This window comes from Phyllostomus hastatus, unplaced genomic scaffold, assembly GCF_019186645.2.
Source record: "Phyllostomus hastatus isolate PE091 unplaced genomic scaffold, TTU_PhHast_1.1 phas_scaffold_129, whole genome shotgun sequence".
Classification (NCBI taxonomy): Eukaryota; Metazoa; Chordata; class Mammalia; order Chiroptera; family Phyllostomidae; genus Phyllostomus; species Phyllostomus hastatus.
The window spans coordinates 15,063,043-15,082,296 of NW_025334009.1; the positions used below are offsets into that span (position 1 = coordinate 15,063,043).

Sequence of the window (19,254 nt, forward strand, 5' to 3'; positions counted from 1 at the left end):
AGTCTATGAATGGAATCGTGCTGTTCATGTGGGACGTGCTGCTTCTGCCACGTTGTTGTTTCAGAGATTCACCCACGTGGCTCCCTGAATGCTCTCGTTGTCCCCCATTCACTCCCGTGTGCAGTATTCCAAAGCGAACAGTCCATTCGCTTCTGCAGTCAGCTGCTGACCGACACGGGAGTCCTGCCAGCTTTCCTTCATAGACATTTGTCTCTGAACCTCTGGAACAGAGTCTCTCTAGGGGGTTCTTAAGCCTTTTCATGATGTGGGCCTCTCCTGGGTCAGGCTGGTGACGGGTATGAACTCCTTCTCAGAATTTCATATGCATAAAGCAAAATACATAAGATTACCCAGGAAGCTAATTATATTGATCTATAGCTACCAAAATGCTAAAAAAAACACAAAACCCCTAAATGTTTGATAAAGTAATATATGTGCTGTTTTATTAATGCAATTAGAAAAAGGTGTCACAGCAGATCTAATAATTATCACAATTTCAAAGTAGTGATGAGCATAAATGATACTTGAGGTATCAGAAGCCATCGTCAAATGACGATGTCGTAACATGAATATGTCTGTGACTTCTACTGACAGGAGGGCCCAGGGCCCGCTCATACACTCTTACTGAATTCTGGCTTGTGGTCTTCCTTTGTAAATGAAGGAAATGCTCATTTCAGTTAGAGCTTAAAATTAATAAAAATGCAATTTCCCCCCACATCGAAGACCACGAACCTCCTGAATTCTGTCTATGGATCTCTGGAACTGGTTCGTGGACTGCTAGTTAGAAACTCCCTCTTTAGGGAAAACACCAGGAGCAGGAGGTCACACAAAGCACTGGTGAGTTCGAGAATGCCAGCTGAGACCCACAGGCTGGGGGGACAGGTTCTTTCTGACAGCAAGACTCAGCAGGTGGAGCCCCCCGCCCCACCACACCTGCCACAGAAAGCAGTCTCCTCGTAACTTTGAGCTAAGCTGGGCTCCCGGGATGCATGGTTGTGATTACCCCCAAACCTTCCGTACCCGCCCCCTCACTTCCTCATCTCCAACAGACGAAAGTGAGAGGAAGTGAAACTTCCCGGGAACCAGTGCCCTGGTCAGTGGCGGGTGAGTCACCTTGATGAGCGTGATTCCCAGCGCTTGCTTGGGCACCTTCCCGGTGAGCTCGTCACAGATTCTGTGGATGAACTGGTGGGGGATGACGAACACCAGCAGGTCTGCATCTTGCACGGCCTCGCTGAGGTTTGGGACGGCCACCTGCACGGCGAGGAGAAGAAAACACTCACTCCTGTGCCAGCATGTCCTGGTCCAAATGCTCTCCTTCCCCGCACTTGATCACACGCCTGCTGAGTGCAGACCGCACTGTGCAGACAGCTAAGGGAAGCGTGGGGTGCGCACCGCCTTCCTCAGTCACGGCTCGCATCCGAAGCCAGGAGCCTCCGCCTGCCTTTTGTGGCCCTCAGTTTCCTCATCTGTAAAACGGAGTCATCACAATACTCTGCGGGTTGTTCTCTGCTGCTCTCCCAATCTCCCAGTCCATGTTCTGCCCTTCTCTGACCCACTGTGTTCCCCAGCGGGCTGCACAATAGGGACTGTTTTCCTCTGGGCACCCTGGCTCTCTGCCTTCCGGCTGGCTTCAGCCAAAGGAGGACACCGGCGGGGATCCAAGGTGGGGTGAGACACAGGTCAGGGTGCTCATCAGCCCCCTGGGCCATGCCCGCCCGGGCTCACAGGTGTGCTGGCTCGGCCTCATTCTGCCCTTACGCGTCCTGCCGGCAGCCCCTCTTCAGCATCTGAGTCCTTGTCGGGCAGGTGTGGTGACACCGGTCCACCCCTTCGCCCTTTCAGAGTGGACGTGGCTTCCTGCTGCTGCTAATCTCCGGGCGCTCGGCCAAGGCCTTTTGTTCCCCGCTCTGCCCACGCCTCTGCAAACAGTCCCACGGTCAACTCTCCTTGGGCAGGCACTTCGGGTGTGCCGCTGGGAGGAATAAATGCTTCAGAAAGCTGTCTGGCACCTGGCATGCATCCAGTACCTGTCAGCTCTTACGATGACATTTTCCCTTCAGGCAGAGGTGAGGGCATCGGGTGGGGACAGAGGGGCACACGGTCTCCAGGAGAGACTGCTTGCTCATGCCCAATGCCTGCTCCACCCCCTTCCTTAGCCAGAGAGCCCCCGGTTTGAGGCTAGGCTCACAAATGCCAGGAAAGAAGGCTTCTCCACTTCACCACGCAATTCAGGTGGGGTCGGCCCCTCCCCCGCTCCACAGATGACCCGTAACTTGTCCAAGCCAACGGGTACACAGGAGGCCTTGCACTGCGGTGGGAATCGCTAGCTGCTCCCTTTATGCTTTCCAACAGCTATTCAGGCAACTTAACTTCCAAACTCAGAACCCTAGGGATCCTTTCTCTTCCCATTGACAGCATGAGGAATAACCGTGGGCCTGAAACTAATATAAACTAATATTAAATGTCAACTATAAGTGAAAAAAGAAAAGAATAACAGTGGGGAAATGCTGCCAGGCCTTAGCTCAACGATACAGAGAAAACCATCCTTGTCTAGAAGGCAACAGATTCAGCACACGCAGGAATGCGGTCACCAGGAATAAATGCCTCTGGCTATGTGGCCTTGGACAAGTTCATTAACCTCTCTGGACCTCAATTTCTTCCCCTTATAAAACCAGAATCAGTATCATAATAGGAAAACTAATAGTATCAACCTGCTGAAAAAGAAAAGAAAAGAGACAACAAGCCAAAATGGAGTCACTTTGGCCAAGCCAGGTCACCAAACCAAACCTTAACAACTTACCCAAAAGCAGGTTTCAGCCTCTCCCAGGAGTGGGATTTTTTAAACCAATCACTCTGAATTGGATTTCCTGATCCACACCAGTGAGGTAATCTGCCTGATGAGACCACCTGCCTTCCCCGACAGGAAGGTGACCACGCCTGAAATACCCCACTCTTTTCATTTCTTGTCCCCCTCTCTCTCTGCCCATAAAAACCTTCCATGCTGTACAATTCCTCCGAGCACCCTTCTAGTTGCTCGGTGGAATTCATGAATAGCTTAATAAAGCCGATCCAACCTTCAAGTTTACTTGGTTGAATTCTGTCCTTTACCAAACCGAGGAGGGTCATTGAGGGCACGAGACAACATATGCAGACTCTTTAGCCTAGTGCTTGACACTAATGGACACTGTAACCAAAAACCAAACAAACATCTTCAGTGAGCAAGGTCTTTGGGGCTGCGGCACTCACCAGCTTACTAACTGTCGGTCCCCCTGCATGCATCTCGTTCCTCCTCCCGCCTCCAGCATCCCAGCACTGTGCTCTGCAGCACAGCACCTGCTCGTGAAGGCTGGGTGAGTCCGTGTGCGAATGTACACAGTGGTGGGGATCTCGCTGACAAAGGAGACGAGTGTCTCTGGTTAACCACGGGAACGAAGCAGCCACGAGCCTTGGTTTTCCAACAAAGACAGAAGCTACCAAGGGGTGAAGCTGGCAACCGAGGTTCACTGACTCCACTCAGACGAGCAGCAGGGTGCTTTTACTCTCCTTTCGTTCCCCGTGCTCGCTTCTTCCTTCCCCCACGAGCCACTGGAACGAGGCCACGTACTAACCAATATTTTCTCCTCCCAGACCGAAGAAGCCTGAATTGTAAGCTGGCAGTCTTACAATGTTCTGTTTCCTCTGATCTCCTTCTGTAATTTCGGCCTTGACCCTGATTTTAATTACAGACCAGGGTCAAAGTGTCCCAGGGAGTGGATCAAAGTCCACGTACTTAGAAAAAGCGTATCAGGAGTTAGCAGGGTACACAGGCGGCCAAAGGCAACATTGTTAGTCTGGCTTGGATGTGACCTGAACTTTGAAGGCCAAGAAAGTAACCTGTCGTGAGTCAAACTGTATTCTCCCCCAAATGTATACACAATCCAGTGCCTCAGAACAGGACTGTACTTGGAGATGGGATCCTCACAGAGGTCATTATTTAAAACAAGGTCCTTGGATGGGCCCTAATACAACATGACTGATGTCCTTATAAGAAGAGGAGATTAAGACGTGGACCACACAGAAGGAAGACCACGTGAAGACACAGGAAGAGGGTGGCCACCGACAAGTCAAGGAGAGAGCTTCGGAAGAAACTGAAGCTCTGCTGACACCTTGAACTTGGACTTGAAGCCTCCAGCATTGTGACCAAAGAAATTTCTGCTGTTTAAGCCACCTGGTTATTGTACTTGGTTATGGCAGCCCTCGTAAACTAAAACAAAGCCCATTTCAGAGTCTGGGAAACCAAAACTGACCAAGCAAAAAACTTGAAGGGTGAAAGGAACAGGGGAAGAAGAAGGTAGCCTTCGTAGCTCCTCAAGTCCCAAGCGCTGACTCAGCAGACAGTAACTTTCAGAATTAACCGAATGTATAATGCTCTTCATCCTTAAGCCTTACCACGTTTTCTGGCAGCTTGTGTCCAGGGAGATATTTCACATTTTCATGGTCATTATTTATGATGTCTGTCAGTTTCCTCCCATTAACCGTTTCTTCAAAGACCCACATCTTGACCGTGGAGGCAAACTTCTGAAGTTTTTTGACATTATTACCAATTATTTTTGCAACAGCTGAACCCCTGCAAAAGAAACAGTGGAAAAGGGAAACAAAAGTCAAACTCACTTGGGCAGCAGAGAAAATGCACTAGATGCTAATTCGGAAGTCTCGCATTCTGATTCTGATTCGAGCACTGAGTTTATAATTCATGAGGCGATGTTGTATCAGCCATGAGCCATGTGACATTTAACTATTTTCACCTGGAAATACCACCCTTGTGATCAAGAATGCCCCAGAATTTGGTACAAGGTCAAAAAGCACCACCCCTCGAAGCTAGGAAGCACCAACCTATCTTGGAAGAGAGTATCACAGGCAGAAGAGAAATCCACCTAAAAGATGGCATAAAAATAACACAGGTTCTTTGCTAAGATTCCCAGGCAGCATTTCAAATCCAGAGAGATTAAAATGTAGCTACTGTCAGATGCCCTTTGTCTCCTTTTTAAAAATCCTTTCTTTCTTGCTAGGGCTAGAAGACAGAATGTGATTGTTGGGGCTCCAGCAGCCATCTTGGGCTATGAGGAGAATTTAGGCATCAAGATCACACACAGCAAAGTAACAAGAGAAGTAACTGGATTATCAACACCATGCAGTAGAGCTGTCATGCCAGCTCCGGACTGCCAACCTCAAGATTTTATTGAGCAATAAATTTCTGGCATAGGTGTCTCTTAAAAAAGAATGTTGCTACCATAGAATAAACTGTGTTCTGGAGAACTGCGAGAGGCCCATGGTGCAGTCATAATGGACAGACAAGAACCAGAGTGGATTCCTGTTCTGGAACAGGAGCAGAGTAAGAGCCCAGGTTCTGGGGGCCTGAGAGTTTAGTCCGCCAGCAGACATCCAGCCAGCCTCAAGCCCAACAAGCTCCATTTTCTTTCTTTTAAAAAAAAAAGAAGAAGATTTTATTTAAAGAGAGGGAGAGAAACATCCACTGGTTGCCTCTTGCACGCCCCCAACAGGGGACCTGGCCCACAGCCCAGGCATATGCCCTGACGGGGAATCAAACCATCACCCTTTTAGTTGCAGGCCGGTGCTCAATCCACTAAGTTACACCTGCCAGGGCCCGGCTCCCATTTTCTGCATCTCTACGCTCCGAACATTCTGGTAATGAATCAGTCACCCATCAGCTTTCCAACAAGGGAAGAAAGGAGTTCCAGCCAGTTAATGCCAGTCCTCAAGACAAGGGCCGTGGTCTGCTGCTAGTCGCTGCGACAGAGGTGTCCGTGGTCGGCTTGGGCACCTGTGCCCACTGCACAAACGTGTTGAGTGCACTGTGGGCCGAGGGCCCACTGATTGGTCTGGGGATGGGCATCTGATCCTGGCTGAGCCAATAAGCTTCTACTGCAGGACTTTGAGTGGGAGACGTAGTTTGTTTTTTAGACAACTTTCCTGGTGAGGAGCAAATGTTGGAAGAGTGGACAGCACTTCGAGAATTTGTGTGTCAGGGCAGTCGTTTTTCCCAACAAGAAATGAATTCTCAGTTGGGTGAAACAACAGTTCAAGACTCTACAACCAGTTGTAACCTCTAGCCTTCCAAAGAAAACTTTTAAAACTAAACTTAGTGCGGTGGAATGAGTGCAGTTTAAATTAAATCACACTGGTAGATGATACATATTTAGTGTGCAATTTTACGACACACCATCTATACACCGCACCGGGTGCTCACCCTCCGAAGTTGAGTCTCCTGTCTCCATACATCTGATCCCTCTCATCCGCTTTTCCTCCCTCCACCTCCACCCGCTCTGGTAACCACCACGCGCAGGTCTGCGTCTGTAAGTGTTGGGTTTGTTCGTTTGTTGCTTTCAGTTTTAAATCCCACATACATGTGAAATCCTACGGTTCTTGTCCATTTCTGTCTGTCTGATTGCACTTAGCATGATATTCTCAAGATCCACCCATGTCGCACATGGCAGTAACTCCTCTCAGAAAACGTATTTAGAGATTATAAAAACTATAGTTTTATTCCATAGTTTTCTCAAGAAAACGTTTTTGAGATTAAATAATTTATTACCATTGCCAAGATGAACACATATACTTGATACTCAATTTTATGCAGACCTGAAAGGGTTTTAATACAATATCAAAATTTACATACATATTTTGTCAAAAGACCAGTGTTCCTTGTGTTAGCTTGTCAGCTCTACTGCAGGCCTAACCTTGTTCTAAATGTCTTCAGAGTGTAGGAGTACAGCGATTTAAGGACGAAAGCGTTCCCCAAAAGAGATGGTGTAAGTGTACCACATGACATTTTTCTACAGAGTAAAAATAATTTTAAAACATGTAACATTCTAAAAGATAGGCTTAAATGGTAACCCATTTACAATAATTACAGAGATAATAATCTGTTGGCCCTTTTTAAAAAGCTTTTTGAATTGAATTTATTGGGATTACACTGTTACACAAATAACATTCATAGGTCTCGAGTGTAGAATCCCACGACGCATGATTTGGGTATCACATCGAGTGCTTACCACCAAGTGAAACCGCCTTCGTCGTCACCACGTATTTGACCCTCTCCGCCCTGTGCTGTCCCCCCGCCCCCCCCCATCTGGCACTGCCCCTCCCCTCTGGCAGCCAGCACACTGAGGTCTGCGACCGAGAGTTTTTGTTTATTTGACTTGTTTCTTCATCAGTTGCTTTCAGTTTTACATCCCACAGATGAGTGAAACCATATGGTTCTTATCAAAGAGATGATTCTACGGCAAATTAATTGATAAATATTTCCTAGAAACAGAGGACTAGCTTTTCATCACAGAAACGTTTTTTAACAAATACAAAATTCCTTCCCTTTCCTTCGCTAATGACGATACACTGTGTAAGGGTATAAGGGGCCCTTTTAAAAACGACGGCACACATCAGAGGAATCTAGAAGAAATCTGAAAACCGGGAAATACTGCATTCTTGGCCTCACAGTCTTTAACTGCAGTCAGTTCTCAAGGTGGCTTGTTTGGCGGGATGAAGCAAGGCTGACAACGGAAGGACAGAGTGACAACGGAAGGGCGCCGGGACTAAGCAGGCGCAGAGCAACATGCTGGAGAATGCTACCCCTACTTTCGAACAAACCTCAGTTATTCTAACCCAACTCTAACTCATCCCAGGATACCAGCCTCTGTGCTCCAACAACCGGAAAGAGCCACATAATTATCTGCATGTCAGAGTCCCTTTCCCATTCCTGACACAGAGCGGGTCGGAATCACCCGAGTCCCAGGCCAAGCCCCGGGCCCACAAAATCGGTGCCTCTGGAGTGGGAGCAGGCATCAGCAGTTCGTGACGCCCCCCAGGGACGGGTGCCCCAGGGACTGGTGTGCAGCCGGGGCCTGGGACAGTGGACCGTGGTGCCTCCTCCCTCACAAAAGAACAGCTGTCAAATCAAAGCTCTGTGGCTCTTCCTGTAAAATTCGGACTCGATGCCAGCAGGCCAGTTTATTAGCTAAACACCCACAACCCAATTCTCCTCCTGACACTCTGTGAAAAGAGGCCGAGAATCTCCCCATCGTCACTCTCACCTCTACTCTCATCTCTGAAACAGCCGTGCACACACTCACAGCGAGGCCGCAGCTCAGGCCCAGCGTCCCCTGACATTAAGTAACTCATACGAAGTCAACAAGGGTGGCTTCCTGACAGGCCAGCGTTGCAGGTTCAATCCCCAGTCAGGGCACATACAAGCATAAACCACTGAATGCATCAATAAGTGGAATGACAAATTGATGTTTCTCTCTCTCTCTCTCTCTAAAATCAATCAATCAATCAATCAAAATGTAACTGTATCACTGGTTGCAAAGCAGGTGACAGAGTGACACTTGGCAGAGGTCAGGGAGGTCAGGGAGAGCGGGGAGGAAGTAGAGCTAGGGCTGAGCTCTACAGGCTGAAGGCCCTACCTAACAAGGAGTCAGGGTGGGGAGCCTTCCAGGCAGGGGGAGGGCCCCTGGGGCAAAGGTGCATGAACGGGAGGGGCAGGGACATTATCTTCCCCTTTTACCCAGAGCTAATTTTGTAGGGAGAGGGGGAGGGGAAGGAGAGGTTAAAGGAAGGAGAGGGAGAAAGGGGAGATGGAGCGGGGAGGGGAGAGGGAGGGGAGAGGACAGGACTGCAAGAGGAGGGCTGAGAAGGCGAAGAGGGCAGGGGTGAGGAAGAAGAGAGAAAGGCGCAGGGATGGGCAGCAGCAGCAGTGATTTGCTGCCTATCAGGTGTCGGGCACTGTTTGTTGTTATTAAAATACAACCGATATAAAACTTTGTATCAGTTAAAGGCATACAACACTGATTCAGTACATCCGTACATTACCCCTGTAGCACTGTTTTAAACACCTGACCCCCGTCATCTATCTGAAGCCTCAGCAACCCTCTGAGGCAGGTACTACGATGAGGCCCGTTTTGTACACGAAGTAACAGAAACCCGGCGACCACAGATGGTTCGTGGAGGAACAGAGTCGCACCCAGGCCGGGTCCTCAACACTCTGCTCTCCCTCCCTGGGTCCCAGCTGGACCTCCACCTGATGGAGGTGCTAACCTCCACCTTGGCAGCCCCCACCCCCACTTCCTTGGCACTCACTCTCCGTACACAGCCTTCCTACCCCTCCCTCTCTAAAAGGGTGTAATGTTTTAATCCTGTGGGGACGCACTGTGTCACCCAGCCACCTAGCAGGTCAGGCCCAAACCTGCCCGAATTCTGGTGGCCCATGCTCCTTCCCAGGGTGCAGGCTCTTTCTGGGCCAGAAAGGACCCAAGGGCCCAGTCCTCTTTTTGCCAAGCAGGACACTGAGACCCCAGGAGAGTGAGCAAGGGTTCCACCACATTTCCCCCGCCCCATGCCCCGGCTCTCCGGAGCACATCCTGACCGCGGGGCTGAGGACAGAGGGCAGTCAGTTTTGGTTGAAATGACACCTACTTTTTCACTCACAGAAGCTGTACATGGAAGAAGAGAAAGCAATCATGAATAATATCACTGCCCAGGGAGAGGACCACTGTTAACATTTTGTGTGATTCCTGGCAGTTAAATGGCATATAAAGTGCCATGAAGTGCCAGAGTATCGGATACAAATGTGGAAAATGAAGCATTTTTAAAATAGCTTCAACTCGTGAGTGTTTATTTGATCTCTGGATAGGGAAGTTTCCTAAGCTTAGAATCAAAGGAAGAAACCACAGAGGAAAGAAGATCAATGTGAACGACTTCGCATAAAGGAAAGGAGGGGGAGAAGGAGACAAGAACGCCTTTCTGTTCATTAGAACCCGAAGTGCAGAGGAAAGGCTTAAGAATGAATGTTACATTTAACAAAAACAGGATGCAAAATTGGACACGCCGCATGATCATGTGCAATTAACAAAACACATACCACCCCACCCCCCTCAGGACAGGCCACGATTAAAAATAAAAATAAAAACGAAGACAAACTAACAAGTGTCAGTGAGAACGTGTGGACGTCGGAACCCTTGTGCATTACTGGCGGGGGAGGGGGGTGTAAAGTGGTGCGACTGCTACGGAAAATCATATGGTGGTTCCTCAAAACACTGAATTTAGAGCTATCACATGACCCAACAATTCCACTTTGCAGTACAGACCCAGAAGAATTAGCAGCAGGGTCTCAAACAGATACTGGTACAGCCAGGTTCACCGCAACATTATTCCCAACGACCAAAAGCCCTAGTGTTCACTGACATGATGAACGGATAAACAAGATACGCTATCCACACGGAATGGAATACTACTCAGCTTTAAAAAAAGAAGGAAATGCTGACATATGCTACTGCACTTGAGCACATTATACCAAGTGAAAGAAGCCAGTTGTAAAAACACAAACACTGTATGACCCCACTTACAGGAGCTCTCCCCCAAGGTAGCCGGCTGAAGGATGTGACATGCAGCCTGGTCACTCCTGTCCACCGGGCCCAAGCCAGTCCACTGCCAGACATGTGAAGGAGGTCACCTAGGTCACCTACAAAAGCCCCAGCCAACCCACCACCTGGTGACACGGCCATTTGAGCGAGCACAGGCTAGAGCGGCAGAAGACCCGCCCAGCCTCGTCAGCCCAAACTGCTCACCTCCAGAATCATGAGCTAACCAGTGACTGCTTCCTGAGACCATTAAGTTTTGGGGGAAACAGGCAGCGACAGATAACTGATCTAGCTCCCAGCCCCGGCTGTGGCAGGGACAAACTAGGATGATGGCAAAGTGCTACTAGTATAATAACCTGAAGGGATCCCAGAGGGCCACTGAGCGTCGCTCTTGACATCACCGGGCACAGGGCAGGGGATGAGAGGAAGAAGAAGGGAGAGAGGGTGACCTGGATGGGGAGGACCCCAGACACCACATCCCACCAACAAAGACCTGGGGATACCTCTCGGCTGCCACAGAGAAGATTTAGTGGAGATGCGACTTTTCTACCCTAAGGAACATGTTTTAGAAAAGAGTGGGCTCACCCAGGCATTGTTCTGAGATTAAAGGGTGTGTTGGAGGTGATGGATATTTTTACTTAAATATAAAATTTTTCTAATAATTTTTCTAAGATTAATTTTAAAATCAGTTGCCTTAAAAATAGCAAACTACGATCATCAGTCATATCTACAAAATAAGGGATGCCTGCCTTAGAGGGAAACTGAACACGACAATTTTAAAAATTATTTTATTTATTAACTTTTAGGGTAGGTGGGAGAAAGAGAGGGAGAAGAACTCTGATGTTACCCCTCACACGCCCCCAGCTGGGGGACCTGGCCTGCAACGCAGGCATGTGCTCTGACTGGGAATCGAACATGTGACCTCTCAACCTGCAGGCTGGCACTCAATCCACTGAGCCACACGAGCCAGGGCTGATCATGACAATTTCTAAGGCCTGGTTTCAATCTAGTTTTTCTTGGGCAGAATATTGTTATACTAGACTTCAGTTAGGAGGGTAAGGTACTCAGTATGTTTACGACAAGCATACTGAGGACCAGATTTGTCCTCAGGCAAAAGTATGCTTCTCACTGAAAATAAGAATTCACAGACGCTTGGACGTTGGGGTCAGGAGGATCTGGGTTCCAACTTCAGGTGGACCACGGACGTCGGTTTTGTCATCCACAGTAGGGCTAACACTAGTACCCCACGGGCTTATTACAAGACTTAAATGAAACAAGGTACCTGACACACAGAAAATGACCAGCAAGTGGTACCTGTCACTCTGACCGTCCCCTGAGGGAGGTGAGCAAGGGAAAGAGAAGAATGATGAGAGAGGGGAAAGAGGGTTAAGAGGTGAAAGATCAAGAGATAAAATAAGCCCCGACTCACCCCTAGAACAGTAGACCAGATTTGCATACTGAGCAGGTGAGGGAATGATGGAACCAGGTGACCACGTATCAGCTTGTTGTTGTTATTTATTAATTATACACATGTTCTCGCCCCAGCCAGAAGGAACTCTGGATCTTTGGCCAGTTTAGCTCTACCCCATCCTATTATTAAACTCTCTCTCCAGCCTCTAAAGCAGAGGCGCTCCCTGTCACCTGGGAAGGGATGATTTCTGACCTCAGAGGAGACGATTCACAGACCCTCAGACGGTGCCTGGGCTCTCCGTGGGGAAGTGGACCAAGAATGGGGTCAGAAACAGTAGCAAAGGCAAACAAGAGACAGAAGTGGACAAACAGCCACAGCATTGCATTCAGAAGGTTCCAGCAGACTACAATAAGTAGTCACACACAGACAGCTTAAGTCACTGGTGCAAAGTAGGCCACAGCGCTCCCTGACCTTCAGTGCGGGCCTCAAGAAGCGGGGTGACGGCGAAAACAAGGGCAAGAGATACGCAACTCCAGCTGCGTATCGGCCATGCTCTTTGTCTTCTGCTGCCTCTCCGTTCTCTGCCCTACTCCTTGGCCAAATTCCACCTGGGTGCGTTTTACAACCTCATGATGGTACTGGTAAAGGATGATGCAACTAATAATTATAATGATAATGATAGCTGACATTTATTGTTACTCACCTTGCACTCTCCCGGGTCACCTCATTTAATCCTACCCATAATCCTAGACAGCAGGTGCCAGTATTATCAGTCTTGATTCCTGGAGAGGAGCAGTTTGCTCAAGGCCTCAGAGCTGCCAAGATGGAAACCCAGGGCTTGGAACCCCGAGCCCTCCCTCTACCCTGCCTGCAAAGGAGGTCTGGGACGTAGGCTCCCTAGCACAGACGTGTGGCTGTAAATGTGTTAGCTCTAGACCTTGATCTTGCACCGTGTCTAGGTGATCTTCCTAAGGTTCTGATGGAGAAACTTTGTTTCATCTTTGGAGTTACTTAAGAAGCCTTGTGCGTGTGTGTATTCTTTTTGTTGTTCTTTCTGAGGCACCAGAGCCATAAAGAGCCATGCAGATTAGGAAAGCAGCTCCCAGCATTCCCAGCAGTCTGCAGCATAGCAGGGCTGGGCTGGATGCCTGGGTACCCCCTGCAGCCTCCTCCCTGACCTGTCTACAGGAAAGGAGGTGCCAGAGGACAAGACAAGGGCATGTTACACAACACGCTTAATTCCCCTCACATGTTCTTTCTGGCTGAAGCTCCCTGGCAAGTCAGCTAGATTCTGTCTTCAGGTATGTGTACTGCAAATGATCATTTACAGTCAATGTGAGTGTTATAGCCACCTTGGAGCTAGGAGCTTAGACACGACACCTTTACTTACATAAGCATTCTGAACTACTTCAAAGGCCCAAGTTTAACATTTGCTTAATCACCTTCACATTCCTGAGGCAAGGCCCACATCTGGAAAGACAGATCTCTCTCTCTCTCTCTGGAATCTGTGTCAAAATTAGCAAAAGGCTAAGTCCCTCAGGGAATATGATTCAGCAAGTCTAGCTTCATTGGGAATTCTGGTGCAAGTGGCCTTGGGCCGCATTTTAAGGAATACTATTTACAATGTAACATCCAATCCTGTGACAGATATTTCATTCCACTTTCTATTTCTTTTGAATTTATCTTGCAAATCTCTATCTCAGATCCGGAAGTGAAGTTCTGAAAGACAGGGATTGTGTCCAGCTGTGTCTGCATGCCTGCAAACATGCAATGTCTATTGACCAGGGCCGAGCACGCAATGAGCCCCTAGGTTCCTGAATCTCCGGTGAGGTCGTGATCCTCTCTCTAGGACAGAAGCGGCTCTGCACCCACAGCAGCTGCAAGGAAGCCAACAACTGTTTCTATCTGATCCCATAATTAATGGAGCCAGGCAGCCAGCCCAAACCATCGGCACAGCACATTTCTCAATTGCCCTGCTCCAGTGTCATCAGCCAAGTTCTACTCCACTTCCTTGGGCTGGAGTGGGACAAGAAAACAGTCAAGTACAGAGTAAAGCTGTGGGCAGGCAGCCAAGTCCCAGCAGAAGGGGCAGAAGGTTCACTTCACTCTTCCCCATCCAGGCCCAAATCCAGCTTGGCAAAGTTGTGCTACTTCCATTGCCTCTTGCAAATTAGGAAAAGGTGCTCGTGGCACTTGTGGTTCTGTGGCCTCTTACACAAGAGGAAACTAACATTAAAAGAACACGTGCTAAGTGGGTGCTTCTCCAGTCCCAAGCCCAACCCGGCAGCTGACATCTCACTCTAATGACCTTGGGATGAAAACAGGCCAAGTCAAGCTGCAAGTCGAAATGAAGCTCTGTAGTGGGTGGTTACCAACTCCATTAAATGTTGTACAGAACACTGTTGTTTACAGATAAGTGCACAATACCCTAGTGCCTGCAGGGCAGAGAGGGGAAGGAACCTAGGTAAACGTTCATTTGCATCTGATGGAATTCCTCCAGGAAGGACAGAAAAAAACCTGATTAACATAAGTACCTCCAGGACATTAGTGTAGGTGGGAGACAGTTCCCAGTGTTTTGTTTTGTTTGTTGGTACCTTTAGGTTTTTAAACAACATGACTATATTACCTAAATAAATATGAATACATTGGAAAAAATTAGCTTTCAGACACTCAGTATTTACTTAGCACTGCGCCAGACACGAGGGTAGATGCTGTTCTCAAGAGCTGGATAGGGAGGTGTAGAAACAGATAAACAAATCATTCCCCTGCAGGGATAGGTCAGCGACAGAGGTGGACACATGGAGGGGCCCCTGCACTTGCGGGGACCCGTAGGTAAAAAACCAGTTAAGGTATAATACCTCCAAGAAGTATTAGATGTTCTGGGCCAAGTCTCAAAGAGAAAGACTAGAGCCAAGTAGCTGGTACAAACGGCTGCTGAGCCCCTAAAGGCCTGAACTGTGACGGATGTCAGGCCCCAGAAACGCAAAAACATTGACTGGACATCACTCAACATTCTATACCAGGGGCGTGGAGGCAAAGGGAGAAAAACTGGGACAGCTGCAATAGCACAAACAAAAAACCCATTAAGAAAATTCTATACCAGTCCCTCGGATGTGAGAAAAATAGTGCATGGCAATGGAATAAGAATGATCAGATTCTACACTATCCTCTGTCCCCTACACCCCCTCGCCCACACACCAGAGAATCTCATTGTGTAAGTTTGATAAACGGAACTAAAAGAACAAACAATTATAGAGTGCTCAGAGCAGCGTCTGGCAGAAAAGTGCTTTATAAATGTTAAAGTCAAATAAAGCCTAGCAGAGACGCAAAGCTTCGCAAACACCTCCCCAGAGAATTCTCAACGCCTCTTGATTACTCTGGGAGACAGGCCAGTTGAAAGTTGGGTTTTCTTCCCGACGCAACGTTACTAGGATACCAGACCTAACAGCTACCAAGGGGAGACCCGCACTTTGAAGGGTAGCGCCGCCACCATGGGACCTGGGTAGCAAGCTCCCTTTTTAGCCCTCTTTGCCTTTTTTCCTTATGACCGAAACTACAGCAAGAATATCCGAGTCTCCCTCAAATCCTCGACCCAGGCGATCCCCCGAGGATAGAGAACGCCCTTAGGATGTTGCGCATAACACCCAGGCGTGGAAAGCAGGTGGCCCTCGTGCGCCCCCCGCGCGGAGACTTGAGCTTAGACAGGTGCCCGCGGGCGCGCAGTACCCGCTCGGCGCGCGGCTCACCGCGAGCACGCGGGCCCAGACCCCGGGGCGAGCGCCTCGTCTCAGACTCCCCGGGCGCGCGGTGCCCAGCCCGCCCCCGAGGTCGCCCGCCCCGCCTTTCTGCGTGCGGTGCGCGGTGCCCACGCCGCGACAGGGACGCGCCGCCGTAGCACGCCCCGGAGAGGGGCTTCCTGGAGGCGGATCCCGTGCCGTCGGCCCGCCGCCGCTCACCAGTTCCCCGAGCCCACGATGCACACTTTCAGGGGCGACGGTGCCATGACAAGACAGAAACGCAGCAGCCCAACGCGTGCCTCTCCAGCCGGCCGCTGGCCTCCTCCCGCTCAGCCAGACCCGCAGCGGCTCCCGAGGACCCCGCCCCTCCCGCCTCTCGGCCAATGGCCGCGGCCACCCCCACCCCGGGAGTACCCGGCCAAAGAGGACAGCCCGGGAGGATCCGCCCCGCCACTCCCGAGAACCACTGCGCAGGCCTGGGCCCCGCGGCCCTCCCAGCCCGGCACCCGCACCACCCCACCCCTGCCCGAGGCATGCCGGGACTTGTAGTCCACACGCCCTGCAGCCGCGGGCTACGTTAGAAAACCTCTCCCACCGCGCCACGTGCCGCCCCTGGAAGTTGCGCAGCCACGGGGGTTTCCAGCGCGGGAGTCTACACACCAGCGTCTGGGCACAGCAGGCCCAGTTGGGCTCGCGGGCTCGCCTCAGTGCCCCGCTGCCACAATGCCCGTCTACCCGAGAGGGAAGCGCTGCCCCATTGCGGGATCTGGAGCAGAGAGAAGATCCCAGATTGACTTGGCCCTGAGCTTAAAGTCCCCCACACCTGCCCTTTCAGCCTCTGCCTCACGTGCTAGAAACGAGGCAGCCTGGCACCCCTGAACTTTTTAATGGACTTATAATTTCTGAGGCCTCCTGGACTTGGCTGGACAGTACCTGAGCGTCAGCGTGGACACTAGTGAGAGTCAAGAGAGACCTGACGACAGCGGCATCACCCATGACCGCTTGCTTGGCAGGACCTGCTTTCTCCTCGTTATCTGTGTGCCGGGGCAATGGGAGAGTTTGTATTTGTGAGACTGCGCTTCCTGCCTTCCCGAAGAATAGAACTTGATTCATTTTGAACGTCACTTTCCACCCGGCACCTTGCTGGGCACTGTCGGTGGAGGACAAAGTGGTTTAAATAAGTGGTGCTCAAACTCTGGAACTTTTAAAAACTCGCATTACGAGGCACCACACTAGGCCAGTTACATCAGAATCTCCTAGAATGGGGTACAAGACTCAGAATTTGTTTAAAGTTCAAGAGGTGATTACAAAGGCAGTCAAAATTGAGGACCAGAAAACTGATATACCAGTAGAGACTGGCTAAGAAACAAATACTGTAGTACATAGAAAAGTACTAGGCCTATTAGTTTGATGCCCAGAGGATTAACTGGTACTTTTGTTTTCATCTCTACATTGTATGAAAGATGTACCTATGTTACGTATAATATTTACTCAAAGAAATACTTAAAGAGTGAATGAAACAGATCATTCTGTCTATTCTTTCATGGATAGTTTACTCTCAGTTATTTGCACTAATGGAAAGATACCTAACCAGGGATGATGGGAAAAATAGAAATGAACTGTTCAAGCTTTATTCATTTTTTTTCTTGCATGTGTGTTACAACGTGGGGTTGTCATGTAAAATAATGAGCTTATGTACTTGAGGAGTATACATGCATTACGAAGATTTACAGTGACTCATTGATTATTTTGTGGCCTCTGCCTAAAAGACTTATATGTGGTATGGAAACCCCTGTTCTCTGGTGTTGCACCTACACATGTATGATAATGAGCTTCCTGACTGTTCTGTGGACACACAGCATCACTGTGTGGAGTTTACCAATGTCCTGATATAATCACGTGATATACACGAGACAATGAGCCAGAATACACAGAGTGAGTAGTCATTTATTTCATCGACTCATTACAAAGATTAATACAAAAACCAAAGAGGTGAAGAGAGGGGAGAATTTCACTCAGATGCAGTCAGGTCAGATTAAATTGTAGAGGCTTGTTTTGTGTGTGTGTGTGTGTGTGTTTTCTTAAAGGATTTCCCGCCAGCCAAATCTGGTTGACAGCATCAAAATTAATAATAGTAATGGACTTAAACCCTTTGAGTAAAATAAAATAACAGTTCACGAGTCGATGTGGCTTGAAGAAATAAGTAAATGAATAAACGAGGCAGAGAGAAAGCTCTTCCTTACAGTAGAATGCTGACTAAAGTACGAGTGTAGAAGGAATGATGCTGCTACCCAGTCATCAGTGGATGCTCGAAATAGGGAGAGTTTGATGAGAATATGTACCGAGCCTCAGAGTCTCCACACAAATTACCTACGAAGGATAAAAGAGTCACTGCGACCAAGAGTTTTTAGGGAAGACTGGCGGACACCGCCTTAGCCCAGTGGTCAAAGCCAACATTACCAGTGATGGGGAGAAGCAACACACGTGCCTCCTTTAGCTGGAATGAAAAGGAATTTCGTTAATATTGACCTGTTGAAAAAAATTTTTTTATTTTTTTAAGATTTTACTTATTTATTTTTAGAGAGGGAAGGGAGGGAGAAAGAGAGAGCAAGAGATACATCAATGTGCGGTTGCTGGGGTCTGTGGCCTGCAACCCAGGCATGTGCCCTGACTGGGAATCGAACCTGCAATGCTTTGGTTCGCAGCCCTCACTCAATCCACAGAGCTACACCAGCCAGGGTGAAAAGAAATATTTTAAAATAGTGCCCAGACCTTCGCATTTTATAGATGGAAAATATATGTACTTAGCCACGGCCAGGTAGCTCACTTGGTTGGAGCATGGTTCCAATATGCCAAGGTCGTAGGGCACATATAAGAATCAACCAATGGGATGCATAAATCAGTTGAACAACAAGTCGATGTTTTGCTCTCTTTCTCCTTTCTTCTCTCTCTCTAAAAATCAATAAACTAAAAATAATTTTAAGTGTGTATTTGGTCTTGTTTTCAAGTCTGACTCAGAATTGCCAATTTTTAAATTTTCCGTGTAAACACAGAAACTATTGCCATATACAATTCCCATTTCATTTCATCTTATAACTCATCTCATTATAATTTAATTAATTTGGTTTTTTAAAAATAATTAATGCATTCTCCTGATTCAAAATCCAAAAGGATCAAAAGGGCATATAGAACAATTCTCCCTCCCTCCCTTTCCCTGCAGCTCCCCACTTGCCTCCCTGGAGGAAACCCTTTCTTGTGTATCCAAATTGTTCTGTTACTTGCCTCCCCACTTAACACTATTTCATGTTAAAAACGTCAGCCAATACCAAAACCATGAATGCACATAATGCAAACTGAAAATGAAAAATGAAAAGAATACATTTAGCCTTCTAGAAAACTCCCACGAAGTCTTCATCTTCCTCATTTCTCTGTGGCACGGAAAACATTCTACAGGCTCGTATTGGTTAAACTCATTCCTCTAATTCCAGGTAAAACTTACACTTGGACCACTCTAGAGAAACACTGTAGCTATTCCACCCTCAGTGGTGACATTTGCTCTTGGTACAAATGGCTTCAGATGAAACTGCCCATTTTCAATATTGCTATTGGCAGGCTAATGAGGAATTACAGATTTTTGGCTGAAGAAAATAATGCCTCATTCTTGAAACATACATGGGCTTTTACCTCACTT

The 19,254-nt window shown here is 48.4% G+C and overlaps 1 protein-coding gene across 2 annotated transcripts in view; it reads right to left on the reverse strand.

Moving 5' to 3' along the window:
• GPD1L (glycerol-3-phosphate dehydrogenase 1 like) overlaps positions 1-15,939 on the reverse strand; it is a 48,356-nt gene extending 32,417 nt beyond the window's left edge. For both annotated transcript variants that reach the window (XM_045856711.1, XM_045856712.1), the window contains exons 1-3: positions 15,783-15,939; positions 4,432-4,609; positions 1,114-1,254 (exon numbers count right to left, since the gene is read on the reverse strand). In XM_045856711.1, the coding sequence (XP_045712667.1) occupies positions 1,114-1,254; positions 4,432-4,609; positions 15,783-15,829 (366 nt within the window). In that variant the 5' untranslated portion in view covers positions 15,830-15,939. The remainder of the gene's footprint in view (positions 1-1,113; positions 1,255-4,431; positions 4,610-15,782) is intronic.
• Between the last annotated feature and the right edge of the window lie 3,315 nt (positions 15,940-19,254).